Source organism: Sinohyriopsis cumingii, chromosome 12 (assembly GCF_028554795.1).
Source record: "Sinohyriopsis cumingii isolate HCF-2022 chromosome 12, ASM2855479v2, whole genome shotgun sequence".
NCBI classification, from domain to species: Eukaryota; Metazoa; Mollusca; class Bivalvia; order Unionida; family Unionidae; genus Sinohyriopsis; species Sinohyriopsis cumingii.
Window position 1 is genome coordinate 59526927 of NC_142972.1, and position 22622 is coordinate 59549548.

General features: G+C 35.7%; 1 protein-coding gene across 2 annotated transcripts in view; it reads left to right on the top strand.

Moving 5' to 3' along the window:
* The window catches only part of LOC149786553 (homogentisate 1,2-dioxygenase-like), a 77564-nt gene extending 59273 nt beyond the window's left edge, over positions 1-18291 (top strand). The window contains exons 15-16 of one of the 2 annotated variants that reach the window (XM_089977058.1): positions 7242-7266; positions 11309-18291. In XM_089977058.1, coding sequence (XP_089833184.1) covers positions 7242-7255 — 14 coding nt within the window. In that variant the 3' untranslated portion in view covers positions 7256-7266; positions 11309-18291. The remainder of the gene's footprint in view (positions 1-7241; positions 7267-11308) is intronic. The other variant, XM_089977057.1, reaches the window with a different exon arrangement.
* Positions 18292-22622: the final 4331 nt, after the last annotated feature.

The window sequence follows — 22622 nt, forward strand, 5'->3', positions numbered from 1 at the left end:
ACTGTGAGTGCAAATGAGGAAAAGCGATCCTATAAACCAACTCTGCTAGACGCCATCATGTATGCCCGTGCAGCTTGGAACAGTGTATCGCCGAAAACCATTCAAAACTGCTGGTTCCATTGTATTTTTCCGGAAATTTCTGATGAAGAATTTCACCAGCAGTGTTTAATTGCACAAGAAATTAAAGAGCCTCAATCAGAAATAGGTCTTGAAGCGATGGCTGATGAGATTGCGGACTCCATAGGCATTGCTCGGGATGAATTTTCTAATTATGTTCACGTGGATGATGATGCCAATGCCTATGGTGAACTTACTGATGAGGAAATAATCCAATCGGTGACAACGAAGCAGATACAATCATGCAAGCAAGATGATGATGATGATGATGATGATCAGCCTATCACTATCCCAAGCTACAGTGAAATGGCTGAATGCATTAAAAAAATGAAATTGTTTGTGGCAAGTGTCGACGGTGCTGAGCATATGTATGAAAACGTAAGTGCTTTTGAATCGTTCGTTACAGATCAGCACCGGAGTAAACAAAAGCAGACTGATATTACTTCATATTTTCTACAAATCGATCGCTTTTGCTGACTATTTCTTGTACAATTTCTGTGAGATTGACGTTAAAAAGTTGCATTTCGTCGAATTAAGCGGGTCCACGTTACTTCGGACCGAAACTTATGCCCGACATAACCGGGTTATCAACTTAACAGAGGTCGAGATAAGCGGGTAAAAAATAGCATAACAAAGAAGAATTTTTTCGGGACCGGACCAAAACGCTCGACATAAGCGGGTTGTCGAGATAACCGAGGTCGAGATAAGTGGGTTTGACTGTACTCATGAAAGACACTTGGCTATCCACATGATACAGCCAGTATCCACATGATACAACCAGTATCGGCACGATACAACTAGTATCCACATGATACAACCAGTAATGTGTGGGAAGTGCTGTTGAAACCAACACAACCAAACATGTCTTTTTATGGGACCCACTCAAACCATCTTGGAAACAAGCAGGCATGTCTTTCTATGGAACCCATTCAAACCATCTTGGAAACTGTCAAAGGTAAGACTGAGCAAACTGTCAGATTAAAAAAATTTATAAAGCAGATAAACAACAGTCACATCCCCATCAATCCACATTAGAAATGATATAATGCTTTACCTTTTCTAACATCCCAATGAGTCCGAGAATTCAACACTTCACATGGAATGGAAGGGACAGTGCCCTGCCAACCTGTAGGTGTTACAGTTTGTTTTGGAGGGGCATCATTCTGTGTTTAGTGTGCCTCCCCCTTTGTCGAGGGCTCCATTTGCTACAGACATATCAAGAGACTTGTTCTATAGCAGTAATCAGCACTTAAGTAAAGGTTCATTGCCACTATTCACATTGTAAGCTCACTTGGATTTTACTCTAGACCTTGTCTTACAGAGTGCTTTATCTACTCTTGGATTTTACTCTAGACCTTGTCTTACAGAGTGCTTTATCTACTCTTGGCTCTAACTCTGTCAGCTTTAGATGGATGTCGCCTTCAGTGGACACCATCGAGATGTGTACCATCACATTACCATTCACACATTGTCTTGCAATTTCATAAGGTCTGCATACAAGGATGCTGTCTTCAAGTAGAGGGCACTTCCTTTCTGTCTGGATATTACTTTGCCTGTATCAAAATTGTGGACAGAGTTGCGACTCACTTTTAAATCTTTTTCACATCTGTTACATCAAAGTACAAAATCAACATTCTACCAAATACACAGTTATTGTTATACCAAGTCAAGAAATGGCTCATTTCACAGCAGTGTTGCCTTGAATTGTTATTCGACAAAGTCTGTTCATCCCTTCCTTGAATTTCAATTATTTGGGCCTGGTGCTCTTAACCATCTTTTGCAATGTCTGCCTTTCTCAGGAACATTTCTGGAATCATTTCAGTGGTGTTTGTCAGTTGCTCAGAGAATTTATATTTACTTGCTTGAATTTTAACAGAGGAATTTCTTCACTTGTTGGGTCTCTTCTTAATGACAACATATCCCTTCATCTAGGGTAGTGGTTCCCAGCCTTTCTGAGTATGATTCAAGTTTTATGAAGTTTTAACTTCAATAATTTTGCAGACTCCCACGTGTTAATTGTTGTACTTTTAGGTTCCATTAATTTAGAAAATACATAATGATGAAAAACTATTATGAACTCAGTAACTGTTGTAAATGAATTGAAATTTATTCATCACAGCAACAAAAAATACATACATTTGAAAAACAGTATATGTGCAGTCATTATTTAGTCAGTCAGTCATGGACCCCATCCTCATAGACCACAGTTGGTCCTTGGCCCACAGGTTAGGAACCACTGATGCAGGGCTACTTGATCACAAGGCCCCTGCAGATTATCCTTCTGGTGGTCAACTTTTTCATTTGCACCAATGTTCAAGTTTTTTGCTTTATGAAGTCGCATCTGAGCAAATTTGAGAACCTTCCTTGGCTTACTGCGATATACAGCTGCATGAGTAACAGCTGGAAGCCATAGTCTGCACACAACAGCATGAAAAGCTGGGCATCAACCTCCTGCCCTCCCTCTTAGAAGTGAGCAGGACAGTACTCCCTTTATCCATTCCATATGAGTTCCATGGAATTGACATTTACATAGGAGGTAAGCTATAATCAAGGCTTCAGACCCCAGCCTTCTGGCTTGGGATTTCTCAGTTGGTGTCTTTGTTGACAAATCCACTTTGAGGTCAGTCACATCATCAGACCTGAGTGCCAGTCAGTCATATTCATTCTTATGAAGTGAGAGAGAAAGATCTTGGACCATCGACCTTCTGAATCAAGCTGTAGGGATTCCCAACAAAATCTGCCCTTACAGAGTCTTCTTAACAACCCTGAATGCAGGTCTTGCCATCTGACCCAGGAGAGGCTAAATGTTTATGATTGGCTCATAGCAGGCTTTCTGCAGAAGTGGAGGACAGAACCATTCAGTCAGAAAGGTGCATTACTATTAAAATATATGAAGGAAAGTGGAGAGTTTATCCCAGTTCAATCCCCAGCTGCTTCATATCAAAGACTTAGAAAAATGGTATTAACAGTTGCCTTGCTTGGCACTCAGCATTAAGAGGTTAGTGTTAGGACTGGTCGGCCTGGTGTCAAGATAATGTGACTGGGTGGGACATCATACCACATGCATGTGGCATGATGCCCAAGTCCTAGATATCACTATAAACTGTCAATGAAAAATTTTGGAAGTTAAAAATCCAAATCACACACACACAAAACCATATCACTCCTCATAAACCTCTGTACCACAAATAACTTCCTCATTTGGCTGTCCTAAGAGAGAAAACACACATCATCATCAAGGGCTACCATTCCACAATTTCATACATACTTTCACATCATGGAAGGAAGGAATATGCCAGAATAATGACCTCTAACCTTCTGATCTTGGTTGCCTCAAGACCAAATATTTTGCCCCTATGTTTGAATTGAGGTGACCTTGGGTTTTGATGTGGCTGAACAAAACACAATTTGAAACCCTTTTCATAACCTCAGTTACTCACCTGTCATAAAAGACCTGCTTTTTGTTGCCATAGTGCCATAGTTACAGCAGGCAGAATAAGAAGCTATAAGCCACTTGAACTATCTGCAGTTCTGTCAAGGTGATTCTGCTTTCTCATGAAGGTTCTGCTTTCGTTGCCTTGAACAGGTTCATGCTCATAGGCAGCCAGTCACATCTTAAAACTAATTTCTACATGGGATCCTTTATTCAAAAGGCATCTGCAAGGCATCATAGCTCGGAAGCAGTATCAGAAGCACGTGGAACCAATCGGAAGTGGTACCAGAAGTACATGGAACCAATCAGATGCAGTACCAGAAGTACATGGAACCAATCAGAAGTGGTACCAGAAGTACAGGGAACCAATCAGAAGTGGTACCAGAAGCACATGGAACCAATCAGAAGCAGAAATTTTGATTATGTCTGCTTCAAGAGGTAGAAAACTTTCCACTCAGGCACTGTTTTCCTTCATCACCTCAGCATGTTGGAAACTAAAATTAGATCAGATGAGTTTCTTAATAATTTTGGTACACAAGGTTAGTGAAGTTCCCATAAGCATAGTGTTTTAGCAAAACTATTCCCCTACCTCACGCATCTCATATCCTAACAGCTCACTTCAAACTGACAGGACCAACGATGACAGCATGACAGGCAATCTCCCAGTTCCCACAGCAGCTTTTGTAATACCATGTCCCTCTACTTCCACTGGATTGGTAGGAAAAAACATTTTCTACTATTGCATGACCCCCATTTCTGTGTTCCAGATGATGTCTAGATTATGTTTTCTTCACAATAAAGTTGCTTAATATATCTTGCAAGACTTGAGTCTGGGTTGCCTCTGATGAAGGGGATGTAACTCCTTCCAGAGGACGGGGGATATAGAACAGGTCCACTGTGTAATAGGTAATTGAGGGAGGACCATTGAATCAAACCACACTGGGACTGCTTCGTTGGCCTAGTCATACCAAAGACTTACAAAAATGGTACTAACAGCTGCCTAATTTGGTGGTCAGCATTAAGAGGTTAGTGTTTGCACTGGTCAGCCTGGTGTCAGGATAGTGTGACTGGGTGGGACATCATGCTACATGTCTGCAGTATGATGCCCCAGTGCTAGACATCACTATAAACTGCCACTCTGCAGACGTCATAGCGAAATGACTGAAAAATTGTTAAAGCTATGTTAAAAATCTAAATCAAATGTTAAAAATCTAAATCAAACACACACACACACACACACACTCAAACCAAATTGGCTAACATGGTGTGGCCTTTTGCATGTACATCCAATTGCCTTCACATTAAATAACCTATTTGTGTTGCTGTGCCACAAAACAACAGACCAAACTAATTCTCTTCTTCCTGCATATTATGATAGGATCATTTATATAATGAAGAAAGTATCAGGTTCTGAACAAAGTAGGGTATCATTCAATGACTTTATATCTTACATCCTGTTGACAATACTCATGCTAGTCAACATTCATACCTAATTAAATTTCTGGAAGGCATTTTTAATTCCAGAGGGTCTGATCATCATTTGGTACCTAAAGGGGATTTACTACTTGCCTTGCAGATGCCGAAACAACCTCCATTTGAGCTACTGTACCATTCACCTCAGATATGTGTTACTTTGCAGACAGTCTTTTGGTTGCATCTTTCAGGTGTATTAATCTTCAGTTCTTGAAATTAGGCAAAAGAAATGCAAGTTTCTGAAGAAGGGACTTGTTTTGTGTGACAAGATCTCTCTAAACAAGGCAGACTGTATCATCATATTACTAAACATATTTATTCCAGACTTCACAGAAAGCAAGAGGGCAGAAATTCCATATTTGAAGAAAACTAAATCTTTCATAAACTCGGATGCAAAGGATCCCAAACTGTTTATTTTTCTTACATGATTCAAGCAATATCCAACTGGATTACAAGTACAGTTAAAATGGCATACAACAACCATGATAAAATTGAATAAGTATTCCAATAGATCCATTGGACCTTGTTGGGCTTTATTTAATGGAGTTTTATTTAGTTCAGAATATTCTTGATGCTGGTGGTTTTTATTAGAGAGAGATTTATGCATTAAGATTTTCCCAAATGAAGAATGCTTTTCTCTGAGGTGCCAGTGTATGGCTATTCTGGAGTTTTTGTACAGGATTGTTGAATTGAAGACGGTTTTTACACTAACACTCTTTCTGGAATTGTTTTACAGGATTGTTGAAATGAAGACAGTTCTTACATTAACAGGCACTTTCTGGAATTGTTTTACAGGATTGTTGAATTGAAGACAGTTCTTACATTAACAGTCACTTTCTGGAATTGTTTTACAGGATTGTTGAATTGAAGACAGTTCTTACATTAACAGTCACTTTCTGGAGTTTCTGTAAAGGACTGTTGAATTGAAGACAGTTCTTTCGTTAACAGGCTCTTTCTGGAGTTTTTGTACAGGATTGTTGAATTGAAGACAGTTCTTACATTAACAGGCACTTTCTGGAATCGTTTTACAGGATTGTTGAATTGAAGACAGTTCTTACATTAACAGGCACTTTCTGGAATTGTTTTACAGGATTGTTGAAATGAAGACAATTCTTACATTAACAGTCACTTTCTGGAGTTTCTGTAAAGGACTGTTGAATTGAAGACAGTTCTTATGTTAACAGGCTCTTTCTGGAGTTTTTTGTACAGGATTGTACAGGATTGTTGAATTGAAGACAGTTCTTACATTAACATTCACTTTCTGTAATTGTTTTACAGGATTGTTGAATTGAAGACAGTTCTTACATTAACACTCACTTTCTGGAATTGTTTTACAGGATTGTTGAAATGAAGACAATTCTTACATTAACACTCACTTTCTGGAGTTTCTGTAAAGGACTGAAGACAGTTCTTATGTTAACAGGCTCTTTCTGGAGTTTTTTGTACAGGATTGTACAGGATTGTTGAATTGAAGACAGTTCTTACATTAACACTCACTTTCTGGAATTGTTTTACATTAACAGTCACTTTCTGGAGTTTCTGTAAAGGACTGTTGAATTGAAGACAGTTCTTATGTTAACAGGCTCTTTCTGGAGTTTTTGTACAGAATTGTTGAATTGAAGACAGTTCTTGCATTAACAGTCACTTTCTGGAGTTTCTTTAAAGGATTGTTGAATTGAAGACAGTTCTTATGTTAACAGGCTCTTTCTGGAGTTTTTTGTACAGGATTGTTGAATTGAAGACAGTTCTTACATTAACAGGCACTTTCTGGAATTGTTTCTCAGGATTGTTGAAATGAAGACAGTTCTTACATTAACAGGCACTTTCTGGAATTGTTTTACAGGATTGTTGAAATGAAGACAGTTCTTACATTAACAGTCACTTTCTGGAGTTTCTGTAAAGGATTGTTGAATTGAAGACAGTTCTTATGTTAACAGGCTCTTTCTGGAGTTTTTGTACAGGATTGTTGAATTGAAGACAGTTCTTACATTAACAGGCACTTTCTGGAATTGTTTTACAGGATTGTTGAAATGAAGACAGTTCTTATATTAACAGGCACTTTTAAAGTATTTTGCATTTTTTTTATAGAAAATATAACATTCATGGAGATGATCACTTCATTTTAACTCATGGGTTTTCATGGATATAGTGGAAAATATTTCATTACAAAAACAATCTTTTCACAAGGAGATGAAGTGTTTCTTTTGTTGACTTACAGTGCCCACACCATGATCATTATTAAGGTGAGGAATTTTTCTTCAATGTATATTTTTGGGAATTCCCCACCCCTGTAATTACAGCTTTATAATCTATCCAAATAGTGGTATACTAACAGCATGTGAAATTTCTAACAGTCCAATGCCAGCTAATTTCACAGAGGACTGGGGTAAAAAATAAGTAGCCAGTCTGTCTAACTAGTCAGATTTTTATGTACATTGAGTAAATTTAATCTACAAATTATAAATTTTATGATTTTAAAAGATATAAGAAGAAAAAAATAAGCAAATATATAACGGAAATTATTTGCAAGGACTACTTACAAATTTGAGTAAGAGAAGATAAATAACTCACTAATCTGCCTTCAGTAAATGCTTGTTATTCCACTTAAAAAACTTTTGTATATATATAAACATGTAAAGATACTTGGATGCCTCAAACCATCAAAGGCTAAAAACTAAAGATGGCCAAGAAAATCAGAACAATTATTTAAAAAAACACAACCTTTCAAAGCAAAGTAACGTTTTAAAACTAGCAAGGCTACATAATATGCATGGAATATATAGACAGGATGCATGTTGTGACCAAGACAATGCTGTTAACTGTTCAGCTGCTGTCTGTTAATGTGGATGCATTTGATCTAGTTTCAGCAATTCACTGGTGAAACCCATCATTCTGCAAACAACTTTTCTTTGGGCAGCTGTACTCTGGATTGCCAGAATTAATCTTTGGAGGCAGGGTCTGGATCTGATGCTGTCATGGATGAGAATCCTTATTCTTATTCTGTCTGTGAATCAGACTGGTCATCGTTGGCAGCAACAGATTCTATTATCCAGCCCCTACACAAGATCTAAATCAGTTGGACGGTTAGCATCATTGTCCTGGCCAGTAAGAAGTGGCCATGTCAAGCAAAATGCAACAAATTTAATACATTTCATTATATGGTGTAACTATCTTGTGTTTTTCTTTATTTTCCATTTTTAATTATCTAACTCTTTATACTACACACTGATATTTATGTCTAATTGCATTTTCCAGAGTCACTGACTATATTTTGTCTTCCTGTATGATGAAATACGGGAAAACTGGTTATGGACCTGACTAGTAACGTTGCTAGGTTATTGGCCCTGTGGGTTTGTGTTATTTTTTGGCAAGTTTCAAACACTGTAGAATAGGAAGGTATTACGGGATTAAATTATCATGGTTGGGTATTTATCAGTGTGTCTGTTTTACAAACCAGGTAATCACTCACAAAGTAAATAGGACATTAAGTTAACTTTGTGAGTGATTAGGTAACAATTTACAGAGTGATAAATTCATGCCCATGACCATTGTATCCTTATAATTCCAAATTTCTTCCTTTCTGTCATCACATCAGCTGATTTCATCAGCAAAGGATTTGATATTAGGTAGCTCATAGTTTTCTTTCATTAGCTAACTTCACTGGGCCAGAATAATTAGCCCCATTTTCGCTAGTCAAGTCGTTGACTGTTACTTAGTATTACAGGGCAGTGTCAGATTGGGTCATGCCAGTGATATAAGGAACTTGATATGGTTATTTTATTAATTTTATTCTTGGTTGTTGTTTATAACTAAGCTATTTCTTCTTTTTTTTCTCAACATTACATTAGCATATAGTATGCATTTTTTTAGCATTTGCTCTTGCTTTCTACACATTTCGATCTTTCAGAGGGAAAATCGTGTCCACTTTTTGTCAGATCCCCTGCTCTTCATATGACCCTGACCTATAATAACAGCTGGTGGAACATATTGTCAAAGCAAAATGCAATAATTTCTGAATGTAGATTGGCTTGCAAAGTCTGCCATATGCTTTCTTTGGCAAGGGAGCTATGTATTGCAGTGCAGGAAGGACTGTGCAGTGACATTGTTTTCACTTCTGATGGGTAATTTTAATCATTTGGTTGCAAAGTTTGATCAGAAATCAGAGGTGGGTGGTTGGGGACTTATTATTATGGTACAACACATTGGTGTATATAAAGCTTCACAAAAAATGAACTGGAACCAGAATTTACCAATATACAAACAATTCCAGATAAGTATCGCAGTACCATTTATATCCAGAGAGGTTGCAGAACACTCAGTCAATTCATAACAGTTGGAATTGTAATAGTAATTTTTTTATTGAGGTTCAGATTTGTTGAGTGAATGTATGCCCATCAAGGATACCATCCTCCCACACATTATGTATTTTTGATGGAGACTTTCAGCCACCTCATAGTTGAACTGACTCTGGATTTGGAGGTGCAGCTATTTATTATGACAGCTTTATGTAACCAGTGATGTCATAAAAAATTAGTTGTTGATCACACTCCTCACTCTGTCTGTGCCAAAAGGTCATTTTCACCCTTGTGTCATCGAAACTTTAGCACATCATCTTTGATACATAAGCATTGACTGGAATCATCACAGAATGAAATCCCATTCTTTTAATAAAATAAACAAGGTATAAACTCAATAAGGTGACTCATATGCACATAATTGTGTCACTCTTGGTACATGTGACATTTGCCACATGCTGCCTTCTAATATTTTCAGGCCAGACTGCTCCTTCTCTACAAATAAATAATTCCTGTCATTTTCCTCATACGTAAAAAACTTCCGCACATTTTACACTGAAGCCATTTGTAAATGAAAGCTTTGTCAAGATGCTGTATGAACTGAGTTTGATGCAGATGTCAAATTGTAGTTTCTTCAGATGGCATTTTACCACCAAATTTAACAACATTGTGGCAGTTACGTTATCCATCCAAAGGGAGGTAACTCACTGAGGGCTCTGGTTGTTGACAAGTAACTATAAGTGCATCAAAGTCATGGTATGTCAGATGGTTATAATTTAATATTTATATATCTTTTTTTCTTCTTAAGACTGTATCCATTTTATTGATATGTACCAACTTTAACCCTTATATCACACAAGACTTGAAACTGTTTTGCATGCATTAAGAGACTGGAGCCAGGGTCACTTCCAGGGTAAGGGGATGTAATACTCTCACCTTTTTGATCTATTCTCCCAATGTTATAATTGCATAATGTATTTGAAAAAAGCATTTTGGGTGTAAACTTTGTTTCTTCATTAATACTTACCCATTCATAACACAGGGCACTTCCAACACATCCCTTCAGGTAATCCTGGAAGAGGGTGCATTTATAATCCTGGATTAGTATCTGACAGATTATGGGATTTTGGCATCAGTCCTCTATTAAAGGGGATACAACTCCTGTTTGAGTTGAGTCCAGGCAAGCAGACAGTGATCACTTTTTCTTTGTCAAGACAGCTAAAAAAGACATGGGTAATGTGTTCATTTGCTTTGCAGAGCTGGGTATGCAAGGAAGTGAATGTTCTTTTAAATGTACTATAATCAAGTATTATTGAAGAAGCAACTTGCACTCCAGTAATTGGTTTCTGTAACATGTTTTTTATAAACTTTTAACAATGGAAAATGTGTGTATAATATTTTATATATTTTTTATCTCTTTTAAATACTTAAAAATGCAATAGTAATATGCCAAGAAGAATAAATTTATATTTCTACCCCATTTTCTTCTCATCTTCATAAATTGGTACAACAGTGGCATAGATGATAACTTGTCAAATTAAAGACTTGACCATTGCATTGGCAGATTCATTACTAAAAAAATTGGTTGGAAATGAACTTGATCATTGTAATGAGAATTTATTGGTTACATGGGATCATTGAGTTACAACATTCTGCATAAGTGTACATGATGTTGAAACCGAATGTACAGAAACTAGAAACAGATACTTTACATGTCCAACTGTGAACTGTACAGACCCAGATCTGCCAGCAAATAATGTGTCATCAGATCTGGATCTGTGCAGTTTGTCAGAAGTAACCAGTAGAATGAACAACATGGACCCTAGTCTGCTTATGCATTACGCAATGGCAGAACATTATGTTCTTTTTACAGTTGGACTAAACTTTTCTGTAGGTATAAATATGGTATAAATTTTGCTCTTACTCAAAACGTGTATGAATTAGCAAAAGGTGATACATTTTTACACTCTTGTCCTTTTTTCTGTTTCAGTTACACCAAAGAAGAAGCAAAGAAGAAAGTAAAATTATGCTCTTGTTGAAAATATGCATTCCTTATCCATGAAGCTTTTCTTTGATGGTAAATAAATTACTAGGCCTTACATTCTGCATTATCTTTGATGAATGGAACTATATTTTGTGTCAGTATTCTCCCAACTTGCATTTAATCTCCACTTAAATAGTGACATTTTAAAGGGACAAAATGTTAAATACTCAAATGAAAATGTAATAGTTTCAAATCAGCATTTCCTTACAAATCTATTATCTTGAGAACCTAATACTAATATTAGTCCCTGCTTTATGGAGGGGATACTGAAACATTCTTATATCAGTGGAGCAGCTAGGTGTGGTTCACACATGGTACTTTTTCAGCATAAAAATATGGAATACATAATCTTAAACAAATGAAGTAATCTTATTTAATAATATTATTGCCAAATTTCACTAGAAACTTGATGCTGCCGAATGTCCTCAGAAACGCAATGTTTCCAAATGTCTCTAGCAACACAATGCTGTCAAATGTCCCTAAAAACACAATGTTGCCAAATGTCACTATAAACGCAATGCTGCCAAATGTCCTAGGAACACAATGTTTCCAAATGTCACTATAAACACAATGCTGCCAAATGTCCCTAGAAACACAATGTTGCCAAATGTCCTAGGAACACAATGTTTCCAAATGTCACTATAAACGCAATGTTGCCAAATGTCCCTTGAAACACAATGTTGCCAAATGCCCCTAGAAACAGTGTTGCCAAATCTCCCTAGAAACACAATGTTTCCAAATGTCCCTAGAAACACTATTTCCAAATCTCCCTAGAAACACAATGCTGCCAAATGTCCCTTGAAACATAATGTTTCCAAAGGTCCCTAGAAACACTATTTCCAAATGTCCCTAAAAACACAATGCTGCCAAATGTCCCTAGAAACACAGTGTTGCCAAATGTCCCTAGAAACACAATTAAAATAGTGTTCATATTCTTCATATAAAATTTATTGTTGTATTCTCCACCATTTTATTTCATCCAAGAACTACTTCCGTTTCAGCCTCATTTTTTTTGGTATGCCATATAAGGGCATTGCATCTTTCTTTGGAAACATAAATAGATGATATTAAAGGGCATGCATTGAATAATATAAAACATCCAAATATGGTATAGCAAGCACTGTCTAGAAAGTAAATTACAGCGAGAATCTCGTTATCTGTCATGGTGGTCAAAATACAGATACTATAAACATACCAATATATTTTACTGTTTGTAAGCTTAATAGTTTGATCATAGACCAAACTTCATGAAAAGATAACTCTAAGAAGTATATTTTTACTCATATCATCAGTTTTAGCTCCATTTCAAGGTATAGGATCATTTTGAAGCATTGACAATGTCAAGGCTTCAGAATCATTGTTAAATGAGCCATGCTGACATGTAATTATGCACAATTCAATCAAGTAATCTATTTAGGATATACAAGTACACTGTACTTGAGTCATTTTCGTGCATCATGTGTCAATACAGTTTATGCATCATAAAAAATATTTTAGCTTACAATTTTTTTATTAGTACTGTTAATTTGAAGATGAAAATGTATATTTTGAATTAAAGAATCACATAAGTGCTTTGATATTTTTCAATACTTTTGGACACTCATCATCAAGAAACAACACTTTATTTAAATATCACAGCAAAATTCATAGCTGTAATTAGTGACTTACACCGTAGTTATGTATCACAAGGAAATGAGGAATGACCATACCTTAGTGCCCATTATTAAACTAAGAGATGAATCAACATCAGCAACTATGATGCTGTAGTTGTACATTGTTTCATTACTTAGTTACTTTATAATAGATTGTGTGGGCTCCTGGTGGCCTGAGAGGTCCAAGGTGCTTTTGGTTACATCCATATGCAACACAGTGAACCATATTTGCTGTACAAAAGCACGATCATAAGATATATCACATAGACATTTATGTGAGGAAATTAAACACTTGAACGGCTAGGTTGAATAGAAGGGATATATGTATGTCATCTTTTAACATTAACCAAATGTTGTGGATATCATGCATTTGAGACAAAAAAGGCCTCTGATGATTTTTTAGGTAAAATAGGTCAAAAGTCAATCATGCTAAGGTGAAAAGAAACAATTCTTTCTTCCAAAAAAATCTCAAGTTTTGCATCTTTTAATATTGGCTAATGTTATGGATATCATGCATTTAAGCTAAGGCACACATCTGTTGATAGGGAGGCGTATGTTTTGTTATTGGTATAAAATGGCACTTAATGATAGTGATACAGTACTAAAGTTACACTAAGTACTGTCTTTTAGTACCTCATTACCTGACCAGTGAAAGAGGGTCTTACATGAAATAAATGTAATAATACCATTGAATATATGTACTTGGATTTCAATTGGAAACTGCACAAATCCATATCTGCTGTCACATAATGCACTGGCAGATCCGAGTCTGTGGAATATGTTGGGAGTAATCAGTAGAACAAACAGCATTGATCTGATCTGCAGGTGCATTATGCTACAGCAGACCATTGCTGTTTGCAGTTTGACTCATTATAAGTGAGTATATATGATACCTCAGGGTGTGTTTATAATGCACCATTTATGATACTCTTGGTGATGGTGTTAATTGATGGATATAAATTATATGTGACACTTTGATAGGATTCCTTGCTTTTATTAAGGCAACACTAAGAAAAAACAAACTACAACTCGAGTTTACAAAATATAGATTAACAAACAAATCCCTCTTTGGCTGTATACAAACTCGGACACAAAATTTAGCCATGATGTGACAGACAGATCAGAGGACATAAAATAAATTTTCAAAATATTTATGATGGATGAGCTAGTTCTAGAATCATGGTTGTTTAGATTTTCCAAGTCTATCAGATCTATAGTGTAACGAGATTATTTTTTAAAATGTTTTTTATAGTTCCTTTGTCACTTTTGCTTTCTGTAAATTATTGAATCTCAAAAATTTGTTTTTTATTTTTTTATTTTAACAACTCTTTGCTCCATGTATGGATCTGGCATGTGTTTGATAGATTAAAAGATTTATTTGAACAGTTAAGAATGTAATAAGTAGCAGATGAGATGCTTTTGGCATCATCAATGAAATTTTATAAATTATGATTTTTGTGTGTTCTATTAACAATGAATCTCACTTATTTTGAAGCATGGAGCATTATGTTGTGATTTGTGCTTAAACCCTACATATGTGAAACTCGGTTCACAATCTTAAACTCAAATACCTTATATACTAACTTACAAGTCTCATCCAACTGCAAACATCATAGTCCATTATTTGCAGTCACATGAAGTGCCGAATATTAGGATCTTTGTTCTAATGATTACTCTAGACCCAATTCTGCTGTTGCATGATGTGGTTTGCAGTTGGCTTTGACCTATAAGTGAGCATAAGTGAAACACCTGTCATATGCATATTTTTGCCAAATTTACACAAATTTTACTTAACCATTTTTTATAAGTCTACACCTAATAATTTCACACTTGAAATTCTTGTGTATGTAAAATGGTTTCCATTAAAATTTAAAGTTCAATCAATGTTATGATAGGGCATGGAATCCATTGTATTCTTACTGTGAATACAACTGTATGCCTACATGTAAAATGTCAACACCAAGTACTCCATTGTAGTCTTACTGTGAATACAGCTGCATGCCTACATGCAAACTGTCAACACCAAGTACTCCATTGTAGTCTTACTGTGAATACAGCTGCATGCCTACATGCAAACTGTCAGCACCAAGTACTCCATTGTAGTCTTACTGTGAATACAGCTGCATGCCTACATGCAAACTGTCAGCACCAAGTACTCCATTGTAGTCTTACTGTGAATACAGCTGCATGCCTACATGCAAACTGTCAGCACCAAGTACTCCATTGTAGTCTTACTGTGAATACAGCTGCATGCCTACATGCAAACTGTCAGCACCAAGTACTCCATTGTAGTCTTACTGTGAATACAGATGCATGCCTACATGCAAACTGTCAACACCAAGTACTCCATTGTAGTCTTACTGTGAATACAGCTGCATGCATACATGCAAACTGTCAGCACCAAGTACTCCATTGTAGTCTTACTGTGAATACAGCTGCATGCCTACATGTAAAATGTCAACACCAAGTACTCCATTGTAGTCTTACTGTGAATACAGCTGCATGCCTACATGCAAACTGTCAGCACCAAGTACTCCATTGTAGTCTTACTGTGAATAAAGATGCATGCCTACATGCAAACTGTCAACACCAAGTACTCCATTGTAGTCTTACTGTGATTACAGCTGCAAGCCTACATGCAAAATGTCAACACCAAGTACTCCATTGTAGTCTTTCTGTGAATACAGCTGCATGCCTACATGCAAACTGTCAGCACCAAGTACTCCATTGTATTCTTACTGTGAATACAGCTGCATGCCTACATGCAAACTGTCAGCACCAAGTACTCCATTGTATTCTTACTGTGAATACAGCTGCATGCCTACATGCAAACTGTCAACACCAAGTACTCCATTGTAGTCTTATTGTGAATACAGCTGCATGCCTACATGCAAACTGTCAGCACCAAGTACTCCATTGTAGTCTTACTGTGAATACAGCTGCAGGCCTATATGCAAAATGTCAACAATAAGCACTCCATCTGATTCAGCTATTAGTGGGAATAATTTTCAGTGGTTTATGTTTACCCCTGATGAACTGGAGGATTTTCCATAATGAGTACTTTGTTCCAAGTCTATTATAGTTGCAGAAACATGGCTTGGCATTTATTAGCTACAATTGCACTATGCTTTGGCTGATTATGTCATTTTCTTTTTTTATATTCATTGGGAGTTCAACATTAGGGAACTGGGCTCTTTATTGACTGGATCCACATTTTACAATTGTGTTAATAATTTTTAATAACATGCTTTTTCTAATGAACTTGTTCATTATTCTGTTTAAATAACATTTATTTTCAAAATGTCCAACATATGAAAGATCATTCCTGCTGGTTTCAACAACCATCATGTCTGTGCATTAAAAAAATCTGTGTATTACGTAACTGCATTTTGTTTTCTTGATTAGTCTGGTTCTCGTAGTGGTGGTTAATATTATCCTGTCAAATCGGGAGTCCACAGAGCAGGGAACTAGACTAACTGTTGATACACCACCAAAGAAGATTTTTTTTTCTTTCTAAAACACATGATATTTATTTCGTGAGACAATCGTCTGTGTTGAAACTCAATTTTTGTATTGCTCAGTGAGTACAATACTGATGTCGTGAATTAATTAATTGGAACTAATAATGAAACTTCTTATCATCCTTGAGGATATCTCTAAGTGCCAGTTCAAGATATCTCTGAAACTTGCTTGCCCACAATGGTTCTTATCTGTGAAATCAAACTCTCTTACGAAGTATTTGTTTCACTTGGCTGCCTTGTTATCATTGATCACAGTTATGAAAGAGTCAGTTAATTTAAGGTAGATTATGTTACATACACAGTAACATTTATAAGTGTTCAATTGATCAAATGAAGTGAGTTCACCCAACATACGACCGGGTCTGCAAGATCTTAAGTTTGTAGGATTTTCGTGCCTTTTAACTTTTCTTTTATTCCACATCCTTTATTTGATTCAAAAGATATAATATGATGATACAAAGGAGGCCAGCTTTTAATTCAGTGCATCAACATAACAACTACTTCTGCAAGTCAGTTATCAAAACATGGTTGGCACTTAATTAGGTTCTCAGAGAAACGCTCGCGGACATAGCTGTTACGATAGACACATTTTACGTTTAATTACAAGAGGACACATTGCATTTATGACGATTACACTTAAAAGGAACTAAAAGATAGAACTAGAACACAAATTTCAATTGATAAAAAACTATTTAATTTTTATTTATTTATTAAAGTACTGCCTCCTCTCAGCGTGACATTTTCATAGATCGAAATTTCCTTAAATATCGTTAATTGTGTGGTGTACTAGGAATATCATTTGGAAAGAAAATGTAAAACACTATGACCTATTTTTAAATTTGATATTTCATAGTATTGATTAAAATTTCCAAGTCCTATCTACCGTTTTCGACGATAAAACGAGCGATACATCAAATTTTCCGTTATCAATTTTGATTGCAGTTTTCTTCAAGTTCAACAAATAGGGATGAATTTTTTGGTTTTTCTTCTGGTTTAAAAAATGGGAATAACGCCTGGCCCCACGTTATCAAGGGAGTGGTGTACTTTGTACATAATGATCTTGCTGTTTTTGGTACTTTCTACATAAATAACGATCGTGTTGTTTTGAGTACTTTGTACATTATGATCATGCTGTTGAGTACTTTGTACATTATGATCATGCTGTTGTGAGTACTTTGTACATGAAAATGATAATGCTGTTATGAGTACTTTGTACATAAAAATGGTCATGCTGTTATGATATAATTGTGTATCTCATGTATTTATATACAGTGTAAACCATCTATATTAAACCATTGAGATGCTTCAGAGCTTTTTTTATTTAAACAGACTATTATTTGGAACTTATAGTTTACCTTAGAAACTTGCATGCTATTACTACCTAACTACATCCAGAATTTATGTAATGAGTTCATTTTAAATGTTTTCACTGTCATACAGCTGTTGTATTTAAAAATCTCAAACTTGTATGGAAGATTTCAGTTTAAGTAGCTATAAAAAAATAATTATTATTGATGTGTGTAATTAACAGAACTGTTTTATTTTGTACTTTTTAAGTACTTGACAAATCTTTTTGTTTGTGAACACATTAAATTGGTGTAAGCTTAGATAATGAACATTTTAAAGATGTGGACAGAATCATGTCCAAGATTTTTCATTGAAGTTAAATTACTGTATTCTGTGTCATATGTACTGGAAATACTGTATGGTTAGGAATCGTTAAATGCCGATATAAAATAAATATTCCATGGATGCAGATAGATTCAAGTTATTTTCTTTTCCCCCTCAGACATTTACATTGCCAGCAGGTCTATGGTAAGCAGGATTCCCACGCTACCAGGAAATCGGAAGAAATGATAATTCTTTTTCTGACCATGAAAAGTCCTTGAATTTTACAAATATTCACAAAAGTCTGGAAAAACCTGGAAATTTTCCTTGACAACTTGATGCCTGAAACAATTACGTAACTGAGTCATTACTGAACTGGTCGCGAGTTAAATTTATCGAGTTCTAACCAGAATATTATTAGGAGGTTGCAGTATGGATCATTTGGGTGCTTGCCATAAATATATTTGTTGAGACAATCCAAACGCTCAGTGGATTAGATTTGTCTTGTAGACTTTTTGTTTCAGATACAGTACGATATCCGTATCTATATTTTATATGGAAGGTATGAAAACCAGTATAGCATCACAAGAAGAGAACATGGCAGTGTTAAAGCATAGCCACTTTGTGGATGGGCCAGCAAATTTAAACGTTAAATCAAGTTATAGCTGCAAAAAATCGATGAAAATTATTTATTTCTCAGAAATTGTGACTATTAAAATTGGTAGGTCTTTAATCTGCTGAAAGATGAAAAACTAAGGCATTGATGACATTTGAGCGGGTACTAGCGATTTTGATTGCTACTCGCACGAGTACACTGAATCTCAACCATCATTTTCAAATATTGTAGAAACAAATATTAAATGAAAGTCATATACTGGTTGTGATAAAAATACAAAAACAAAAGAACACAAAATTTTCTATACTTATTCCGATACCTACTCCGGAGTTTTGTTGTATCATGTAACTACCACGTTGACATGTGCTCTCTCATGCAGGGATCATATGAAGCAGGGAACCAGACTACTCTGCTTGATGAATCAGACTGGCCAAGTTTCCTGTAGTTGGAATCAGGCCACAATTAGTACTTCCAGTTTAGTACCCACAAATGTAGTTCTAGTCTATTTTTAGAACATTTTTTTCCTCTCTCATTTTGGTGGTTATAGAAGTTTTATTTATGAATTTTTGGTAGGGATTTAAAGGTAATTGCTTATTCTTGAGATTATGAGCTCAGGGTGTTTTAGTAAAAATTCCATATCAGTGTGATCATTCACTAAGAGGTGTAGTGACAAAGATTTTCAATATAGCCACTGTGATACCATATGGGTGGATATATACGCCAATTTAATCCAGAACCAGCTTCATATTGCGACAGTAGTGTTTAGCAAAGACCCATGTTGATTAGGCCAACTGTTATTAGAAGTCGCATCAATATTTTCTGGGTGGCCATTATTGCAGCCATTTTGAAAGTTAGATTATTATAATTTTAATATATGAATAACTATATATGTTAAGAATTTTTTTTTTAAATGCTGGTGTTGTTATCCATTCATTATAAGAAACTGTTGTGAATTTTTTTCAATTTCAGAGGTCACATTTTTGCATCAGTTTTATTTAGGACCAACAGCAGATAGTGAGAAGTGTAGTAGTGACAAGACGACTACCACCAATAAGCGTAATTTTTGGCCAGCTAGATCTCAAAAGACTTTTTTGTAAAAACCCCATGTCTCAGGAAGAAGATTAGTTTTAAGATATTGGAAGTCCAAAGGAGCAGCATTTTTATTTAGGACAAACTACTCATCATAAGAGTGTAAATAAGACATCCATTCAGTAGCAATAATAATAATTTCAACCTGGCCACCATGGCTGGAATATTGTATGTTAGATCAGCACCTTTTTTTACTTGAGACAAATTAAAACTTTTAAGTGTTTTACTGAAAATCTCAATGTTTATATGAACATCCATTGAGGAGGAATAGCAATAGGGATTTGAAGTTGACCATCATGGTGAATATACTGGATGCAAGATTAATCGTAGGTCAGCCAGGCATCACAAGGATTTTGGTGAAAATTCCATACTGATATTACTTTCCATTCAGGCAGAGTAGTGCCAAGAGGATTTTCAAGGTGGCTAAAAATATGTCACGGTGTTACACTTTTAAGTAGAGTCAAACTGCAAGCAGTTGCATGAAGTGCCAGAAGAACTGAGTGTATGCAGTTTGTTAGGAACAATCAGCAGCTGATGGCATGTTATGTGATGGCAAATTAGTATCCATGTTGTTTGCTGTTGGACAAAACTTTTGAGTAAATATGGTAAATTAAAACCAGCAACCATTTTAAATTTTAAAGATAGAAGCAGCTTCCAGCAACTGCAAAAACAAAGATTATTGGACGAGACTTTGTTATTATTTAATTTAGTAAGGGGAACTGTGATATTCTTTAACGATGAGCTGAAAACATTTGGTGATACTACAGTGTGTGTGATAAATAAAGGATCTCAAATGGGTAATGATTTAATATTGAATTTATGACACGAGTTGAATAATGTCCTGCTTTTGCATGCCTTGGTGAGACATCATTTAGCGAGTTTCATAAATTTAACATTAAATCATTACCCATTTGAGATTCTTTTTATCACATAGGTTTTATTTCAGTGGAAATTATTTAGATAGAAGAATTAACATAATTTTGTTCACTCTAACAGTGCAGATTTTCATTTGTTGTGTGTAAACAATAGTCGCAAACAAAGCTGAACTGGTATTAACATTTAAAAGTAGATTATACTTTTCTTACAATCTACAAATCAAAGAACAAGCGTGCTCCCAAATAAACAGAACTTTTTACACATACAAAATTGTTGTTGTTGTTGTTGTTGTAGGGTTTAAAGCCATTTTTCAGCACACGATTGGCTATACATGGCGGCCAGTATTAATGGTGGAGGAAGAACCCAGGAAAACCCTGGAAAGAACCACCGACCCCCGAGAAGCTACTGGCAAGCTTTCTCACATATCCACATTAGTCGAATCCGAGACTCAAACCCACACAGACAGAGGTGAGATGGCAGTGATCCGTAACGAAGAGCGCTTTAGACCACTCGGCCACTCGGGGCCCCCACAGACAAAATCATTTTTCAACAAAATGTCCAATGTTCATGGATGCGGTACCAGTTAGAATGCAGCAGACAGTCCATGCTTACATAACCTGTCACTTTCACAACTAAACATTACATTGTTGCAATATTCTTTTGAAAGAAGGTTTCCTGGATGCAGAAAGTCCCATATTCACCGTAATGTATTTGTGACTGGATATTTGCAGTATTTAACTTGGAAGAACAGACTACAGAATATGTAAGTTTTAAAAAAAATAATTTTGAGTTGGAATTGTATCACATATCTACCGCCTAAATATGCAGTGGTTGGATAAATGTCTGTCAGTCTGGAGACCGGTTTATTTCTACATTCCTCTGTAAACAGAGACGAGTTTATTTACTTCAGTAAGTTAACATTTAAACCATGCTTGTATGTAGGGTGGATTCCATGCTTCAGTTTTACCACTCCCCTCCAACCCCAACTTACACATTCACTATGATCTGAGCAATTTGTTGTTCTTGTTTTAGGGTTGTATCCATTTTTCTTGTTATGATATGTTATACAAGACATAACAAGTCCCTGCGGTATTACATTGGCCATATTCAGACAGATGAGACCTTTTCCCCCCAATTCCTTTCATGAATCGAATTTAAAAAAATGGCAGCCAAAATGTTAATTGACAACAAAACATTCCAGAAGGCAGGGTTAAAAAAAAGTTTTCCCACAATCGCAGCCAATCAGCCAAGAGAATACTGCACAATAATTTCATGGGCTTATTTGAACCAATCAGAACTGCATAAAGTGATATGTTCATATGTTTAAGGCCAAGTGTGCCAAATGATAAAAAGTTGTTACCATTGACAATGGCTCCGCTTTCACTAACCATTTACATTTTTTCCTAAAAGTGAGTACAATGCGACCCTGCTATAATGTGAATTCAGGTAAAACACAGTTGTGACATGGCTCCCAAAATTTCATATATTCATTTGTACATGTGAAATAGTGTATTAAAAAATTATCATTTTGGGGAAGAGATCATGTATGAATTCGAATATAATACGATCGTAGAAATTTTAAATGTACATGTATTTTTCTTGTAAAAGTATGAAAAATAGTGTGTAAAATGTTTATCATTTGGGGGAAGAGTTCACATATGAATTCAAATAAAACCCAGCATTAACGCAACCCCGCTATTAATGTGATCCACATTTTCAGACCCCAATTATTGCGTTATAGTGGGATTCCACTATCTATAATGTTCAATTTTTCAGATATTTCTTTGTCAAACCTGTTTTAAAGCAGATACTAAAATTGTATACATAAATTATACAGGTAGTCTTTTCAAAACATCATTTGTAAGATTTTTGGGAATTTCTTTGTAGAATAAACAGCT